At 47.4% G+C, this 17,940-nt stretch overlaps 2 protein-coding genes across 5 annotated transcripts in view; one reads left to right on the top strand and one right to left on the bottom strand.

The window, feature by feature from the left end:
• The first annotated feature begins 44 nt into the window (after positions 1 to 44).
• On the top strand, positions 45 to 11,159 carry cd109 (CD109 molecule). Its single transcript, XM_054762568.1, has 33 exons — positions 45 to 365; positions 434 to 600; positions 671 to 699; positions 819 to 1,058; positions 1,139 to 1,264; positions 1,329 to 1,368; positions 1,437 to 1,518; positions 1,598 to 1,691; positions 4,293 to 4,434; positions 4,498 to 4,607; positions 4,683 to 4,928; positions 4,995 to 5,096; positions 5,175 to 5,237; positions 5,370 to 5,543; positions 5,614 to 5,766; positions 5,884 to 5,964; positions 6,392 to 6,461; positions 6,531 to 6,648; positions 6,739 to 6,856; positions 6,936 to 7,049; positions 7,958 to 8,176; positions 8,282 to 8,414; positions 8,505 to 8,681; positions 8,744 to 8,825; positions 8,900 to 9,128; positions 9,194 to 9,365; positions 9,431 to 9,621; positions 9,691 to 9,825; positions 9,887 to 9,952; positions 10,179 to 10,318; positions 10,391 to 10,547; positions 10,628 to 10,730; positions 10,795 to 11,159. Exons 1-33 carry the CDS (start codon positions 160 to 162, stop codon positions 10,968 to 10,970), a joined length of 4,455 nt encoding a protein of 1,484 aa, XP_054618543.1. The 5' UTR covers positions 45 to 159; the 3' UTR covers positions 10,971 to 11,159.
• A 1,575-nt stretch (positions 11,160 to 12,734) lies between these two features.
• Positions 12,735 to 17,940, bottom strand: part of col12a1b (collagen, type XII, alpha 1b) — a 71,258-nt gene continuing 66,052 nt past the window's right edge. For 3 of the 4 annotated variants that reach the window (XM_054762549.1, XM_054762551.1, XM_054762550.1), the window contains 12 exons: positions 17,707 to 17,760; positions 17,059 to 17,154; positions 16,687 to 16,740; positions 16,163 to 16,216; positions 16,036 to 16,089; positions 15,792 to 15,863; positions 15,687 to 15,722; positions 15,539 to 15,605; positions 15,277 to 15,462; positions 15,040 to 15,108; positions 14,706 to 14,876; positions 12,735 to 13,052 (listed from right to left, as the gene is read on the bottom strand). In XM_054762549.1, coding sequence (XP_054618524.1) covers positions 12,931 to 13,052; positions 14,706 to 14,876; positions 15,040 to 15,108; positions 15,277 to 15,462; positions 15,539 to 15,605; positions 15,687 to 15,722; positions 15,792 to 15,863; positions 16,036 to 16,089; positions 16,163 to 16,216; positions 16,687 to 16,740; positions 17,059 to 17,154; positions 17,707 to 17,760 — 1,035 coding nt within the window. In that variant the 3' untranslated portion in view covers positions 12,735 to 12,930. Of the gene's footprint in view, positions 13,599 to 14,705; positions 14,877 to 15,039; positions 15,109 to 15,276; positions 15,463 to 15,538; positions 15,606 to 15,686; positions 15,723 to 15,791; positions 15,864 to 16,035; positions 16,090 to 16,162; positions 16,217 to 16,686; positions 16,741 to 17,058; positions 17,155 to 17,706; positions 17,761 to 17,940 lie in introns of all 4 variants that reach the window. The other variant, XM_054762552.1, reaches the window with a different exon arrangement.

The following is a 17,940-nucleotide window of genomic DNA, read 5'->3' as shown; positions in this document are numbered from 1 at the left end:
TTTATTTTCTTCACTTTTCTCTTTCTAAAAGAGAGAACCGTAAACAAATTTTCATTCAGGATACATGAACACCACATGACCTTTCTCTATTATTACGGTTCTTATAGAAAGTAGACCAAGCTATTATTGTGCCGAAGGTCCCCACCTAGTGATCAGTTGATGTGCAGGGCGTTGACGTGTAAACCGATCCAGGTTCTCAGCTCCTTAGGGGTTGCTGAAAGAGAAAAGGTGGCCTCTTTGCACATAAAGACAACACATCCAGAGCGGGGCTCCTCACATCTTTCAGGTGACGCTGACCTGATGGAGCATCTCCAGGTGTTCATGGCGCTGCTCGCCCTCGCCACTGCCCAGAACGTCACACACAGGTTGAGACGCCACGGACTTAGTCAATATGAAAGCATGTATCTCCATGATTTTCCTGTGCTTGTTTCAGCTCTCATCATCATCCATGTTACCTGCTGCTGGCTCCTGCCGTCCTTCAGGAAGCTCGTCCAACATCCTTGTCCATCACCATCCTCATTTCTACTCCCGTCTTCGTGTCCGCTCGCATCCTTCATGACGACCTTGTAGTGGCCTCAGAGTCCGTCACAGTGGGAGGAGGTAGTCACCTTGTTGTCCTTCACAGTGAAACATTTGAAGTGCAATTCTGATTCCAACTCTCTGATTGAAGATTCCACGCAGCTCCTGACTCTTCCACCTGTGAGTGTCTTCACGTCCATGCATCCTCACTTTACTTCTACCATGAAGGCACTTTGACTGCATGAACTTCATGCAGATGTTCACCATCATGCAAACATCTGAGCTGTCCGCCCCTGCAGGTCAACATCAGCAAGTCCAGCTACCAGTACCCCTACCTCCTGGAGGTCACAGGTTACGTGGACAGCATGCAGGTTTTGTCCAACAGCACACATCTGTACTTTCAGCAAAAAGACCTCTGCACCACCTTCATCAAGACAGACAAAGTCAACTATTATCCGGGTCAGACGGTCCACATCAGGACTGTGTCCGTACAAGCCGATGGAAAAGCCTGCAGCTCCTTGGTGGACATCATGGTCAAAGTGAGCCTGATCAGCCTGATCAGCCTATTCATGGCCGATAATCAGCTTCACCGGCAGATGCTAATGCTCATCTTGTCCAGGACCCGCGGGGGAACCTGCTCAGACAGTGGCGGTCTTTAGAGGCGGTCCTGGGGGTGGTTTCCAGAGAGTTCCGTCTGTCTGAGAAGCCGCCGCTGGGCCAGTGGACCATCTGTGCGCTGGTGGACGTGAGTGTGAGAGGTCTCACTCGGCCGCTTTTCCAAACATCCAAAGATTCTCTTTTCTCCGCAGGGGGCCACCGTCTACAAACACGTGCACATACTTTATCACGGTACCTGCACTTTCATCCTGGTCACGTCTATAGGGTGGGATGGTGTCTAAATGTGTGTTTGCTTGCAGAGACACCGAAGTTCCTGGTGCTGGTGGATGTTCCCTATGCGATACATCATGAAGACATGCTGCACGGCGTCGTCACAGCAAAGTCACCAACTCTTCATCACTCTCCATCACTCCTCTCCGTGTCACCCGCATGCTAAACCTGGCTGCTTGTGTCCCGGCAGGTACATGTCTGGTCAGCCTGTGAGAGGATACGCCAACATTACCATGCTGCATCTCTACCACGGATATCAAGATGCTTATGATCAACACACACAGGTGCCTGGCACACACACACACACACACACACACACACACAGACATGGTATAGTATATTATAGTATAACATAATATATCTTGAAGTAGCTTCTATCAGTTGTAGAATCAAAAGTACAGTATACAGTAGTATAATACAGCATAGTATGATGTGGTATTGTATAGTATCATATGATATACTATATTATAGTATATTGTAGTATGGTATAGTATGGCATGGTATATTGTAGTATATTGTAATACTGTATAGTATACCATCGTATGCTATAATATGATATCGCACGGTAAGGAGTGCTGTATGATAGTGTAGCACAGTATAGTGTAGCATGGTATATTTTAGTATAGTATGATTTTAGTATAGTATGATATTGTATTGTGTAGTATGAAATGGTATAGTATAATATACTGCAGTGTGATATGATATAGCATAGTATTGTATGGTATATTATGGTATAGTATAGTATGGTACACCATATAGTACAATATGGTATAGTATGGTATCATATAGTATGGAATGGTACTGTATAGTGACATTTTTGTATTGATGTTCTTGCATTGTGTAATATGGTATGGTGTGGTATAGTATGGTACAGTATAGTACGGTGTGGTATAGTATGGTACAGTGTAGTATGATGTGGTATAGTATGGTACAGTATAGTATGATGTGGTATAGTATGGTACAGTGTAGTATGGTGTGGTATAGTATGGTACAGTGTAGTATGATGTGGTATAGTATGGTACAGTGTAGTATGGTGTGGTATAGTATGGTACAGTATAGTATAGTGTGGTATAGGTACAGTATAGTATAGTATGGTACAGTATTGTATAGTGTGGTATAGTATGGTACAGTGTAGTATGGTGTGGTATAGTATGGTACAGTGTAGTATAGTGTGGTATAGTATGGTACAGTGTAGTATGGTGACGTATATTATGGTACAGTATAGTATAGGGTAGTATAGTATGGTACAGTATAGTATCGTGTAGTATAGTATGGTACAGTATAGTATAGTATGGTATAGTATGGTACAGTATAGTATGGTGTGGTATAGTATGGTACAGTATTGTATAGTGTGATATAGTATGGTACAGTATAGTATGATGTGGTATAGTATGGTACAGTGTAGTATAGTGTGGTATAGAATGGTACAGTGTAGTATGGTGTGGTATAGTATGGTACAGTATAGTATAGTGTGGTATAGTATGGTACAGTATTGTATAGTGTGATATAGTATGGTACAGTATAGTATGATGTGGTATAGTATGGTACAGTGTAGTATAGTGTGGTATAGAATGGTACAGTGTAGTATGGTGTGGTATAGTATGGTACAGTATAGTATAGTGTGGTATAGTATGGTACAATGTAGTATGATGTGGTATAGTATGGTACAGCGTAGTATGATGTGGTATAGTATGGTACAGTATAGTATAGTATGATGTGGTATAGTATGGTACAGTATAGTATAGTGTGGTATAGTATGGTACAGTGTAGTATGATGTGGTATAGTATGGTACAGTATAGTATAATGTGGTATAGTATGGTACAGTATAGTATAGTGTGGTATAGTATGGTACAGTGTAGTATGATGTGGTATAGTATTGTACAGTATAGTATAGTGTGGTATAGTATGGTACAGTATAGTATGATGTGGAATAGTATGGTACAGTATAGTATAGTGTGGTATAGTATGGTACAGTGTAGTATGATGTGGTATAGTATGGTACAGTATAGTATAGTGTGGTATAGTATGGTACAGTATAGTATGATGTGGTATAGTATGGTACAGTATAGTATAGTGTGGTATAGTATGGTACAGTATAGTATGATGTGGTATAGTATAGTACAGTATAGTATAGTGTGGTATAGTATGGTACAGTATAGTATGGTGTGGTATAGTATGGTACAGTATAGTATAGTGTGGTATAGTATGGTACAGCATAGTATGGTGTGGTATAGTATGGTACAGTATAGTATAGTGTGGTATAGTATGGTACAGTGTAGTATGATGTGGTATAGTATGGTACAGTATAGTATAGTGTGGTATAGTATGGTACAGTATAGTATGGTGTGGTATAGTATGGTACAGTATAGTATTGTGTGGTATAGTATGGTACAGTATAGTATGGTGTGGTATAGTATGGTACAGTGTAGTATAGTGTGGTATAGTATGGTACAGTAGAGTATAGTGTGGTATAGTATGGTACAGTGTAGTATGATGTGGTATAGTATGGTACAGTGTAGTATAGTGTGGTATAGTATGGTACAGTATAGTATGATGTGGTATAGTATGGTACAGTATAGTATAGTGTGGTATAGTATGGTACAGTGTAGTATGGTGTGGTATAGTATGGTACAGTATAGTATTGTGTGGTATAGTATGGTACAGTGTAGTATGATGTGGTATAGTATGGTACAGTGTAGTATGATGTGGTATAGTATAGTACAGTATAGTATAGTGTGGTATAGTATAGTACAGTATAGTATAGTGTGGTATAGTATGGTACAGTGTAGTATGATGTGGTATAGTATGGTACAGTATAGAATAGTGTGGTATACAGCAGTGAGATGTATACTGTGGTGAAGGAGCGTTTGTGTTTGTGTTTCAGATCGATGGCAGCGCCGACTTCAAGTTTGTGCTTCCTAACTTCCATCCCAGGAGCAGCAGATCTGCTGAGAGGACATACAGTGAAAGCTACATGGAGAAAGAATCCCTAAAGATCACAGTCAATGTGACGGATCATGTGACAGGTGCTCTAGCCCTGCAAACCTTCTGATTGACTTTTGTCTCATTTTGTCTCCTGTCCTCAACAGGTGTGACTCATCAGGCCAGCGCCAAGGTGTGTGTGTCCATGCAGAGGTACAAGCTGTCCTTCAGCGGTTATCCAAAAGTACTAAAGCCCTCCATGAGCTTTACAGCCAAAGTAAGACACCTCCTCATGTCTTCACGTTGTCCATCACGTTGGAGGCACACTGTCTCATGCTTGCTTACATTCTAGGTGCAAATATACAAGTACAACTATGAGCCCTTGTCCATGGAGGACCTCCAAAAGACACTCAAGGTGTCCGTGATGCAGCAACGGGCTTGGAACATGGACGCAGTCGACCAGTTGGTCCCCAGAAGACATTCACATGACTATCCGGAGCAGACGTCCTCCCAGGACATGGAATTTCCCATCCACGAGGACGGTGTGGTGGTCCTCAACTTCCTGCTCATGAACGACACGCAAAGTCTGACCATCGATGTAAGTGGCGCCCCCCGCTGGAGTCCGTGTCACTCCTTACCGACTAACTTTTCATGTGACTTTCAGGCTTCTCTGGAGGACAGCCACAAGACGCTCCAGCTGGACACCTACTACCAGTCTCCCAGTCAGTCTTACATCCAGATCCAAAAATACTCAGACAGCGCTGAGGTAACAGCAGACATTTTTGATGGATAGATCTACAAGCTTCCATCAGTGGATGTTTGAAGGCTCTTCCCAATCCTTTAGGTAGGATCCCCCTTCATGCTGCATGTGGACAGCAGCTTCCCACTGACTGGGATTCACTATGTGGTAGGTTCTTCCCCTTCAGTGACTACCTCATTGCTTTCCAACAATTCATGAAGTTGCAGTTCCCTAAGTTCACCACCAGGTTGTGTAATGACGTCTGATGGGATAACACTGTGGTTGTGACTTTATGTCCAGGTGAAGTCCAGAGGTCAGATTGTTTCTGCTGGGAAGAGTTCTGCTCATATAACACTGGTTCCGGAACCCGCCTGGGCTCCGATGGTTTCCGTCATTGTCTTCCTGGTGAGACCAGATGGCGAGGTCGTCAACGACATGGTCCGGCTGTACATAAGTCCATATCTGCCCAACAAGGTGGGTTGGCAAGACTTCTTCGTGTGACCACAAGGTGGCACTGATGCTGTCACTGACTGATGGTTCACAGGTGTCTCTGAGCTGGAGCGAGCCAAAGACCAGACCGGGCAATGAGGTCACGCTCAGGGTGTCCGTAGAAGAACCCGGATCTTTGGTTGGGATCTTGGTGCAGGACAAGGCAGCGCATTGGGCGGGACCACACTATGACATGACAAAGAACATGGTGAGGGTGCTTTTGTTTGTCTTCACAACCTTTTTAAGTCAATTGATGAAACTCTATCTTTGGACACGCCCGTGCTGTTGATCTTTCTGTTGTTGTCTTCTATGTGGTCTTTGGCAGGACAAGGACTACTATGACGCCTCCATGGAGACCTATTATCCTGACGCCCTGAGGATGGGAGATCCGCTCTCTGTCTTCATGGTCTCTGCAGGCCTTTTTGTCTCTTTGTGTCGCTGCAGTCTTCAATTTCAAATGCACCTGCACTGTGTGTGATCAAAAGTGTTGGGACACCCCCAGGGAGTCAAAAGTGAAGACAAAATGTCTCTGCAGCAAGAACAGGGAAGACGTGTTTCCACTGGTGAGGTCAGAGGTGTTCTTCTACAGCAAACCCCCGCAAGCGTGCCTTTATGGACCTTGCTTTGTGGGAAAAGGAAAGGCTCTTCCCCAAAGTGTTCCCACAAAGCTGGAAGCACACCATTGTCCCAATACTTTTGCTCATGTAGTATAGCGTGTCCATCTGGTCACAACATTAGGTACACATGTCACCATGCAGACCTTTGGATTGGCTCATATGAGATGGTGTCCAAAGATGTCTTCCATGTTCAATATTCTCCACGTGTTTTTCCAGTTGTGTCACCTGCTGGTTTTGACCGACGCTACGCTCCACGCGTACCATCCTGGGCTGAAGGACCAAGCAGGTAATGATCTTGAGAAGGTCAAGACGATGAGGACAATGTGATCCTCGTGTCGCTTGTCTTCTTCAACAGGCGAGGAAGACTACTACCTGTTCCACATGGACTCTGAGTACCACAGTGGACAAGAGTGGGAGTCTCCGGAGAGCTGGATTTCTCCAGAGACATGGATCTGGATGGAAACATCTACAGGGTGAGACAGCTCGCATCCATGGTCTTCATGTCAGTTTATGAGGTACCACAGAGACGAGCGGATCTTCTCATGAGGACGTTGTTCTCTCAGTGACTCCCGTTCAGCAGACATCACAGTGACGGTACCAGACAGCATCACCACATGGAGCGCCATGGCCTTCGTCATGTCACAGAACCTCGGCCTCGGCATCACAGAGAGACCCGCACAGGTATGAAAGTCACGACGCTGACAGGCACTCGATGACACCTCAGTCCAACAACAGCTTTGTGTCATGTGACCTCCTACAGCTGACCGTCTACAAGGAGTTCTGCCTGTCCTTGAACCTGCCACCCTTCATCATCAGAGGGGAGGAGCTTCTGCTGGAGGTCGTCCTCTACAACAACCTGCATCAGGACCTGCAGGTGGACCTCATTGTGACACGGAGGGCGGGGGGCTGCAACATAGACACAAGCGTGGAAATGACACGTGGAGACATAGGTGGAGACAGCACATGTGGAGACAGCCAATGGGGACAGAGGAGGCGACTGCAAATGTGAAGACAGCACATGGGGACACAGGAGGAGACATAGGAGGCAATGATAGATGTGGACACAGTACATGGGGACATGTGATGACACAGTTGGAGACAGCACGTGGGGACATAGGTGTTGACGACCCAGGTGTAGACAGCATGTGAGGACACGTGGTGATGACACAGGCGGAGACAGCATTTGAGGACATTGGTGGTGAAGACACAGGTGGAGACAATAACTGGGAACATATGGTGACGACAACACAGGTGGAGACAGCACTTGGGGATACGTAGTGATGACACAGGTGGAGACAGCGCGTGGGGACATAGGTGGCAACAACACAGGTGCAGACAGCATGTGGGGACATAGTTGGTGATGACACAGCTAGAGACAGTACGGTTTGGTTTGGTGGCGATACAGGTGTTAACAGCACATGTGAACACAGATGGAGACAGCACGTGGGGACATAGGTGTTGACAACACAGGTGGAAAGAGCACATGCGGACACATGGTGATGACACGGGTGGAGGCAGCACGTGGGGACATAGGTGGTGACGACACAGGTGGAGACAGCACATGGGAGCACAGGTGGAGACATTACATGGAGACACATGGCAACGATACAGGTAGAGACAGCACAGGTTGGACCACGTGAAGCACTATGACAACATAGGTGGTGACCACAGTGACTGGTGGTGACACAGTCGAGGCCTGGACATGTTCCACTGACAGATTAGATTGAGAGACACAGGAGGACGTCCCAACATGTCAGCAGTTTTGTCTCATTTCCCTTTCAGCTGATCGTCGTCGTCGCTCAGAGTGAAACCTTTGAGTTCATCTTCCCGGACAACGAGATGCTTGCCATGCCAGGCGTGAGGCGGGTGCCCTTGGCCGGGAAGAGCGCCGCCTCCGTCCTCGTTCCCATCAGGCCGCTGGTCCTGGGCGAGATCCCCATCTTGGTGAAGGCCAGCTCATCTGTGGCTTCGGACGTCTTCCATGGGAAAGTCCTAGTGAAGGTGCTGTGGAGATGACTCAGGACAAAATGCCACTTTGTGACTCAGCAAAACACTCAACTTGGCATCAGGAGACAATAAAATATCTGTCTTTGTGTGTGTGTGTAGCCTGAAGGCATGGAGCAAACCTTCTCCACTTCGCTGCTGTTGGACGTTCCACCAAGACGGTCAGAAATGGTGACTTTCACATTCCCTGATCATGTGGTGGCAGGAAGCAGCAGAGCCTGCCTGACACTGGTTGGTATGTAAGACACAACACTACAGGTGCTGTAGGTGGCAGCACAGAGGAGTGGACAGGATGAAAGACACATTGGTTTCTATGTCAACTCAGGCGACATCTTGGGTCCGTCCATCAGCGGCCTGGACTCTCTCATCCAGATGCCGTACGGATGCGGAGAACAGAACATGATCAACTTTGCTCCAAACATCTACGTCCTCCAGTACCTGAACGCCAGTGGACAGGCAGAGCAGGACATCACGGACATGGCTGTGGCGTACATGATGACAGGTGATAAGTGGACATCTCTGGACAGTTTAGACGAGGACACTGACTGAGGTTTGTGTCCTCAGGTTACGAGCGAGAGCTGTCCTACCAGCGGGCAGATGGTTCCTTCAGCGCTTTCGGAGAGCAGGACTCTTCTGGAAGCACGTGGTGAGTGGAAGCCAGCCTAGGCAGAGAAAACATTCCAGAGTGGACATCGGACGGAGACACTGCACTCTGTCCAGGCTGTCCGCCTTCGTGCTGAGATGTTTCCTTCAGGCGCGACCGTTCATCAGCATAGAAGACAATGTGCTGCACGCCGCTGCCGCATGGCTGGGAAACCAGCAGGGGGCGGACGGTGCCTATGAGGAGCCCGGACGTGTCATCCACACAGAGCTTCAAGGAGGTCTGGACGGACCTGTCTCCCTGACGGCCTACGTCCTTATCGCCCTGCTGGAGGACCCCCACATCACAGTGAGACAACGTGTCCTTATTGGTCATGGTGGTCACCATAATGGGCCCTGGTCTTTCTCTGTCAGGCTCAGTACGCCCCCCAGGTGTCAGCAGCACTGATGTTCTTAGAGACACGTCTGGTTCTGGGCGTGTCCAGTAACTACAGCCTCAGCCTGCTCGCCTACGCGTTGGCGCTAGACGGCAGCACCAACGCCCATGTGGCACTGGATGAGCTCATGGGACGAGCTGACATGACGGGTATGTCTTGTGTTAGCCTAGCTTAGCATCAAGAGGTCGTTGAGCAGACATGTTGATGCCTCCAGATGGCGTGCCGAGGTGGACGTCACCTGGCAGCGGCCTGGCAGAGTCATGGCAGCCTCGCACGGCCGACATCGAGATGGCGTCCTATGTGCTGCTGGGCCTGCACAAGACGGGCCGCCTGGCTGAGGGCGTCGGCTTGGTGAAGTGGCTCGGGCGTCAGCGCAACCCCGGCGGAGGATTTGGGAGCACTCAGGTAAAAGTCCAAACGTTGAGGGACGTTCCTGGCGAGGAATGGGTGCTGACTGCGGCTGTCGTGTGTCAGGACACCGTGGTGGCGCTGCAGGCTTTGTCCACGTTCGCCGTCCTTCTCGACCGTGACGTCAACCTCACAGTCAGCGTCAACGGCGGCGTCTTCCACATCCACCAGAACAACCGCATGCTCCAGCAGAAGCAGCAGGTACTCATGGTCGCCTCTTCCGCTTCTTCTTCCGCTGACTTCCTCTTCGAATATCTCTCAGGTGGACATACAGGACACGCTCAACCTGGCACTGTCGGCGGAGGGTCACGGCCTCGCTTTCTTTCAGGTAGCAAACAGCAGCCCCGCCCCCTGGGGGTCAAGCCTTTTCACTTTGTCTTTGTGGTGATGAACAGGAAGTCGTTTGTAATGGAGCCCAGACATGCTCCACCCACAATTCACCTAACAAGGACATAACCTTGGAAGATTTGATTTCTACAAAAAGTATAAACAGGAAGTAAAACACTGACAATGAAAGAATGGGTCCTACTTCTCCTCCTCCTCCTTGTGGTCAGCTCAACGTATTCTACAACGTGAGGACAGAGGAGGTGATGAGACAACCAAGAGACGCCGGCGAGCATGAAGCGTTTGACGTGCACGTGCGACTCTACGACAAGCCCATTGACTCACGTGCGCATCTGGACGTGTGCTGCAGGTGTGTGTGAGCGAGCGTGAACGTTGTGAAGCGAGGCAAGGGTCATGGCAATGTCATATGATGTCACTGCAGCCTTTGGAGTGGGCGGGGCCTGAACGCCACGGGTATGTCCATCATGGAGGTCGGTCTCTTGAGTGGCTTCAGCATCCCACCGGACGCCGTCCACCTGGACCACGTCATTAAGAGGGTGGAGACGCAGGCGGGGAAGGTCATCCTCTACCTGGACTCGGTGAGTTTACGTCAAGATGGTGGTGACAGAAGACATGCACACGTCGTGGTGACAGAAGACACGTGCGCATGTCCGTGCAGGTGACAACAGAGAACGTGTGCGTGCTGATCCCGTTGTTGGTGGACGTGAAGGTGGCGCAGGTCCGGGAAGCGTTGGTGCTGGTCTATGATTACTACGAGCCGCGTGAGTCGCTATGGCACTCAAGCACTTCCCGCTTCTTGGTGCTGACCTTTGAACCCTCACACAGGCCGCAGGTCGGCGAGGACGTACGAGTCAAGATGGCGGCAGGACGTGACCTCATGCTCCTTCTGCGGTGACGACTGTCGCCTGTGCGCCAACGACCAGTATGAGGTCAGCGCCGCCGAACGCTTTAGAGTCCGCCCCCTGCACGCTCTCCTCCTTCTCGTCATCACACTGCTGTGACGTCACCTCATCTTGATCATCATAAATTAGTGTTCCTTTGATCAATCAATCAAGGAGATTTGTGTTTTGAGCTTTGGAAGTACTTTCCTCCGCCAGCAGGTGTCAGCCTTGGCCAACCTTTCAATGACGTCACTAACGTTGATAACGTCTTCTTCGTGGCTATGTACATGACTACAAAGTCTAAATGTTTATTCATCACTACCATTAAAAATCATGATCATGATTAAAAGTGTGCCAGCAATGAAGAAATATTACAAATGTTCCATCACATTATTAGTCGTTAGTTAGCTTGTTAGTACCATTAATAGTATTTACCGTTTGTGCAGTATTAGCATTATGAGTTGTAGAATGAATCGTATTGTTTAGTGTGGTCAGTAGTATTAGCAGTATTAGAATTAGTTGTATTTATAGTAGCTTTGCTATTGTAAGTATGAGCGGTAGTATAGGCGCCATTATTAGTAGTATTAGCAGTATTGGTATCGTATTAGAAGTATAATAGTAGTATGAGTGGAATATTTAATAGCTTGGTGAAAGTGATGAGCTTGTTGTCCATGAAGGGGAAGCTGAGTGTGAGTGTGGGACAGTGTTGGTCCTAAGGTGTTTGTGACAAGGACCAGAACATGTCCAACGTGTGCAAAGGTGAGCGAGACGAACGTCCAACAGTCAGTCCAACGGTACTGACTTCCAGCATCCCCTCGTTTTTTGGTGTGGGGATTCCATCCTCTACCAGAACTCTTGACATGGGCCACTCTCAGTCCACGTGTGAGGACGTGTGAGTGAGCAGGACAGTACTAAGAAGCATTGTCTCATATGATGGACGAGCTGACCTACTTGACTCATCTTTGAGACGCCGAAAGGTCAGGACGGAGGGACTGCAGGTCAAAACAAACGTTTGATGCCTTCCAGTCCAGCTTGAGGACGACTTTTAAAAGTCAGCTAAACGTGTCTTGCTGACATGTTGACATCTTGATGAGACTTCATCTACCATCTGTCCTCCCCATGATGACAAGAACTTGTCTTCATGTGGACGGTGAAGTTTCCTAACATGGATGTGGCATGTGCACATGGCATGTGCACGCACACCACTGAATGATGTCCTAAATATTCCCGTGCCCTACATTCCTCACCGGTTTCCCACTTTTTACAGGGTCAAAGGTCATGGACTTCCAGCGCTGTCTTGTAAACAAAAGGTCAGAGGTGTCCAGCTAAGGAGCCGGCAGGCGACCTAGCGTCCTCAGCAGGACATGTAGTGGACACTTGGATTTAGCCTAGCTAATGCTACTAGCCTGCACTGCTCATGCACACACATGCAAAGAAGCTGTGGGACAAATGATGTTGAGGACATTCCTGCTGGTCCACATTCCTCAGCACTGATGTGATGTTCCAACAGGAAGGTCACCCTCGGCGTGACGCCATCTTGCCACACACCACAGCTGACATCACGTGACCTCATGACGCCATCAAACGCCTGATGACATGGTGCTATAGGGACGTGATATATAGCATGACAGCATGCCATGTTGCCATGGTGATAAAGAAGCAGGTCTGGTACATCATCTTACAACATTCTTGTCAGGTCATCTGGTACCGCTACTAAGAACGTTTTGTGCTGCGTGATGATGTCATCTTCCCATCATGTTCTGATGCTGCGAGGTGCACAGACACACACACACACGCACACACAAACACACACACACACACACACACACACACACACACACACACACAGGGTAGTTTTCAGTAGTTTTATTGAAAAATGCCTCTTGTGTGAGAAATAAATAAGAATGTGCATTTGTGCGACAAAATGCATCTTAATGAGGTGATGGCTGATTACAGGACAGAAATAGAAAAAGCTGCGTTTAATGAACCTGCGCTGATATAAAAGCAAATATGTTACAACCCCCCCTCGTGCACACTAATCAATATTCACACACGCTTTCAAGAAGAAGAAGATGGCGTCTTATGATGTTAGCCTGTCAGACGCCTTCCTCGCCAGCGACCTCTTCCGGCGCCGCTCCTGAGACGACTGGTCTTCCTCGGGGACTGGGACCACCCGGGCGTCGGGTGCAGATGGGTAGCGGCCTGCTCGGAGAGAGCACGCCGCCCGCTTCAACAAAGTGGACTTTCTCAGGGGGCGGGTGTTAGTAGACAGGAGGGGCGGGGCCACTGCAGCTCATTTGCATGTAACCATGTTAGTCAACAAAGTGTCTTTCACTTTATTGGGTATGACTGGCGAGCCGCTCATGAGGATTCTACTGCTGACATTCTGTCACACGCCTTCACACGCCATCACATGTCACATGCATGATGAGATTAGATTAGATTAGAATAGATATGATTATACGACTGATGGCAAGCAGCAGGTTGCTAGGCAACAAAGCAAGTAGAGTTTGTTTCCATGGTGACACGGTTAGTATTTCTCGTTGTTGTTGTTGTCGTCCGCATGCTCCTCCTCCTTCTTTGGTCTTCATGATGCACAATACGTTAGTACTGATCCTGGTTCTGGTTCTTGTTGTTTGGCAGCAAACTTTGTTAAAGCCTCCTTCAAACGGTTCCACAGCGCATGAGCGAGCGTTTCAGGAAGTCAGTGAAAGCGGCACAGGCGGCAAACAAGCGACTACGCAGAACCTGGAAGGACGACACGTGTCAACACAACAAACCATGACTCGTGTCCTCGCCTTCGCACGCATGCACGCAAACATCGACCTCAGCAACACACTCATCAATACTAACATCACAATACTTCATAATGAATGCTAACCTCATAATACTTTATAATGAATGCTAACACCATCATACTGTACTTCATCATCAACACTAACCTCTTAATATTTCATCATTAATACTGAACTCATAATAGTCCATCATCAATACTAACCTCATAATTCTCCATTATTAATACCAACTTCATAATATTCCATCATCTATACTAGGTTCATAATACTCCATCAATACTAACCTCAAAATACTCCATCATTAATACCAATTTCATAATACTACATCGCCAATACTAGTTTCATAATACTTCATCTTCAATACTAACCTCATAATGTTCCATCATCAATACTAAGCTCATAATACTCATTAATACCAACTTCATAATACGTCATCATTAACACTATCCTCATAATCCTCCATCATCAATACCAACCTAATAATACTTGATCAATACCAACCTAATAATCCTCCATCATCAATAACAACCTAATAATCCTCCATCATCAATAACAACCTAATAATACTTCATCATCAATACCAACCTAATAATACTTCATCATCAATACCAACCTAATAATCCTCCATCATCAATACCAACCTAATAATACTTCATCATCAATACCAACCTAATAATACTTCATCATCAATACCAACCTAATAATACTTCATCATCAATACCAACCTAATAATCCTCCATCATCAATACCAACCTAATAATACTTCATCATCAATACCAACCTAATACTTCATCATCAATACCAACCTAATAATACTTGATCATACTAACTTCACAATACTCCAACATCAATATTAACCTCATAATACTCCATCTGCACCTTTTTTAGTATTTGTGTACTACAAGTGTGTCTAGCGTATATACTTGATGTACATCATGCACGTGTAATGAGCGTTAAAAAGCGTTAGCATCATGTGTTGAGCGTTCTAAGCTAACATCTTTCAGAGCTAGCGATGTATTGGTCGTCCTTGGTGCCGCCAACAGGAAGTGACATCACATACCTATGTATCCTTGACCGTTGTAAGGAATTCCGACACACTGGGAAGAGTCGCAGTATCCGGCAGGTCCGGGGGGGCCGCGGACGCCGGCATAACCGGGACGACCGGGAGGACCGCGTGGTCCCGTGGAGCCTGATGGTCCTGGAGGTCCTGTCCTACTTTCTCCTGGTGGACCTGGTGGGACAAATTTGATGGACATTTGGACAGTAGGACGCTGCATTGTGTGTGAAGAATGAAGGAAAAAGCAACAGACGTGACCAACAATGTCATTAACATAAGGACAAAATCCAACATGGCCGCCCATTGGAGGTGGACTCAATTGGAGGTTGAAACGTACCAGCGGGCCCCCTCGGGCCTTTCTGTCCCACACCTGCTAAGCCTCGCTCGCCCTTCTCTCCCGCCAGCCCTGAAGGCAACACACGCGCGCACACACACACGCACGCACACGCATGCACGCACGCACGCACACACACAGACACACACACACACACACACGCACACACACAAGCAAAGATGTCTCAGCATTTGGCGTGTTGACACCATGTGATTATGAAGCTCCAGCAGGACTTCCTACCTGCTTCTCCGGCCTGCCCCGGTAAGCCTGGATTTCCAGGGAAGCCGTTCCTTCCGGCGGGTCCCAGTTCTCCACGTGGTCCAGGCCTGCCAGGAGGTCCGGGCGGGCCAGGGGGGCCCGGGTTGTTGTTGCGGTGCATGCCGGTAGGGATCTGGTTGAGTAAGTTGTTGACGCGGTTCATCTGGGCTGCGGCGGGAAAAGAGGGTCAGGTGAAGTCAGGTTGGGCTGCCGGGTCAGCACCGCCAAGATGCAGAGGACTTACCGTTGACGAGTTGCTCGCAAACCTGCCTGGCGATGGAGCGCATCATGTTCTGAGGAGCAAAGTCACCCTGTGGAGCACAAAGTCCAGAAGGTGAAGGTCCAATCCAGCACTAATGGCCGTGATCAGTACCACTTCCTGTTCTACTCACTCGCTCTCCCTTGTCTCCCTTTGGACCCACCGAACCCTGTAAGCAGAAGCACAAAGACTCAGTCTACCAGAACTCTTGCACTCAGACCTGCTAGCCAACACTCACAGCAGGTCCAGGAGCTCCAGCGTTCCCGGCTTTTCCTTCCGCACCTGGCGCTCCTGGAGAGCCCGGGGGTCCCTGCAAGGAAAGTCCAATGAGAGCAAGAAGCAGCACAAGTTCTAGTAATGCATGTGGTGGTCATGGTTCTGTTCAGAGTGTGATGGCCCTGATGACAGAACTTTTGCAGTGCTGTGATGATGACACAGCGCTGGTTTGCTTTTGCTGTCTACAACAAGTTGACGACTCTTACCATGGGCCCGGCGGGTCCTCTGGGTCCAACAAGTCCATCCTTTCCTTGGGGACCCTGAAGACCAGAAGAGGACAAGTCAGCTGATCACGTTCACTCAAGAATATGTGGGCCAATAAACGCAACTCACCCTCACTCCGGCAGTGCCGATGGGTCCAATAGGCCCGCGAGGTCCTGGTGAGCCCTGCAGTCACACACGCACGCACACACAGTAAATCTTCCTTGCCTATTAAGTAGTTTTTTTTATTGAGGTTTTGGTCTTTGAGGCGCTGCATTTACTGAAAGGAAATGTATTCCACGTCCTTTTATTGGCCATTAAGAGGCGTGGTCTAGCAGCCATTAATGGATGATGCATACAATCTCCGCCCACACAAGCCACACCTTGCTGGAGGTCAAAGGTAAGCAATAACACGGCCCAATCTGGACGCATACACTGGTTCTTGTCAGTACTGGACGGTCCAGTTTCCCGTCCAACATAATACTGAATATATATTTTATGTAAAAGAGGTCCACGTGCTCATGGAAAGAGGTTTTGACACCTGCACATGAGCCCGCCCTCAAACTTCCAGAACCCTTGCTAGCTGGACCGCAGCTGGAGAAACCTCACCATACGAGAAAAAAAGCCAAAAGCGCCAGAACCAGAGCAGAACTTACTTTCTGCCCAGGTAGGCCTGAGTCACCAGGTTCTCCTTTGGGTCCAGGACGGCCCTGAAGGAAGAAGCAACATAATCAACACAGCAGAGATGTCTCACTCTGTACACTCTTCCCATGTCGTTTTGTAAAGATGTTGATTAGCACGCTTTGAGCTAACAGGAAGACATCACTGACATGTCTCCAAATGCTTCCAAAATAAAAGACATAAAGAATGTTTGATTTATTAGCTGGAATCATCCATGACGTAAAGGAAGGTTTTTTACCACTCAGCTCATAATCCCTGCTCATCCTGGATTTACTGTCTATCTCTCTCTCTCTGTCTGTGTCTGATGGTGTGTGTGCGTGTGTGTGCGTGTGCGCCTGTGCACTCACAGCCTCTCCTGGTACTGAGCGTCCGCTGGGTCCTTGTGGGCCAGGCAGGCCCATGGGTCCTGGCGCTCCAATGTCTCCATGCGGGCCCGCTGGTCCCTGTGAAAGAGATGAAAGTTCAAATGAGAAGCAGTAAAGATGATCAGTTGTGTGTTTTTGTTTGTTAAATTCATTTATTGAATTAATTATTTAATTAATATTTATTTAATTAATATACACAAATCAACTGAGAAGACACACAAATACAATACTACAAAAATATAAAATAATGATTACAATATCAGCAACAACAATAACAACAATATACTGTACATAATGTCTATTTTTTTAAAACACCAAATGGACACTAAAAAACAACACAAATAGTGCACAAAAATAAATTACAACACTTTAATCATTATTACCACCCGTCATCGTTATTATCAGCCATCACTAATAATAACAATAAGAGTCAAAATGGCTTACACCTGCGTTGCATCTCACAAGCCTGACAAGCTCCCAGAGTGCCATACTGTAGCCATTATTCATTCATTCTATACTTAGAAATCATACAGTTCTAGTCACATAAGGAAAAAAAACATTTCATAGATCAAATGTATTTATTTAATAGTTAAAAGTAGTAACAGTTGTGTATTTTTTTAAGGAACTTACGGGAGATCCGAGCTCTCCTCTTTCACCGCGTGGTCCTTTGCTGCCGGGTGCACCCTAAGCAGGAAGAAGAAGGCGCTGATGTCAGCATGATTTCTGGTCATGTGATAATATGAAAAGGAGAAAGAGTTAAAAAGAAAGTGTGATGCGGCTCGTGTGGTTGACTGTGTTGCCATGACAATCTGGCCGTCTTTTCTGTTTTGCTGTGCATCTTCACCGCTGTGGTCCTTGGCAACC

Source organism: Dunckerocampus dactyliophorus, chromosome 19, assembly GCF_027744805.1.
Source record: "Dunckerocampus dactyliophorus isolate RoL2022-P2 chromosome 19, RoL_Ddac_1.1, whole genome shotgun sequence".
Classification (NCBI taxonomy): Eukaryota; Metazoa; Chordata; class Actinopteri; order Syngnathiformes; family Syngnathidae; genus Dunckerocampus; species Dunckerocampus dactyliophorus.
Note: the sequence above shows the minus strand (reverse complement) of the source record. Positions and strands in the feature narration are given on the sequence as shown.

Excerpts from the sequence above, each read along its gene's own strand:
- cd109 (XM_054762568.1), top strand. The coding sequence starts at position 160 with ATGTGCAGGGCGTTGACGTGTAAACCGATCCAGGTTCTCAGCTCCTTA. Across the intron at positions 366-433 it reads GCCCAGAACGTCACACACAG|CTCTCATCATCATCCATGTT; the intron begins GTTGAGACGCCA and ends TGCTTGTTTCAG. Across the intron at positions 10,548-10,627 it reads TCATCCTCTACCTGGACTCG|GTGACAACAGAGAACGTGTG; the intron begins GTGAGTTTACGT and ends ATGTCCGTGCAG.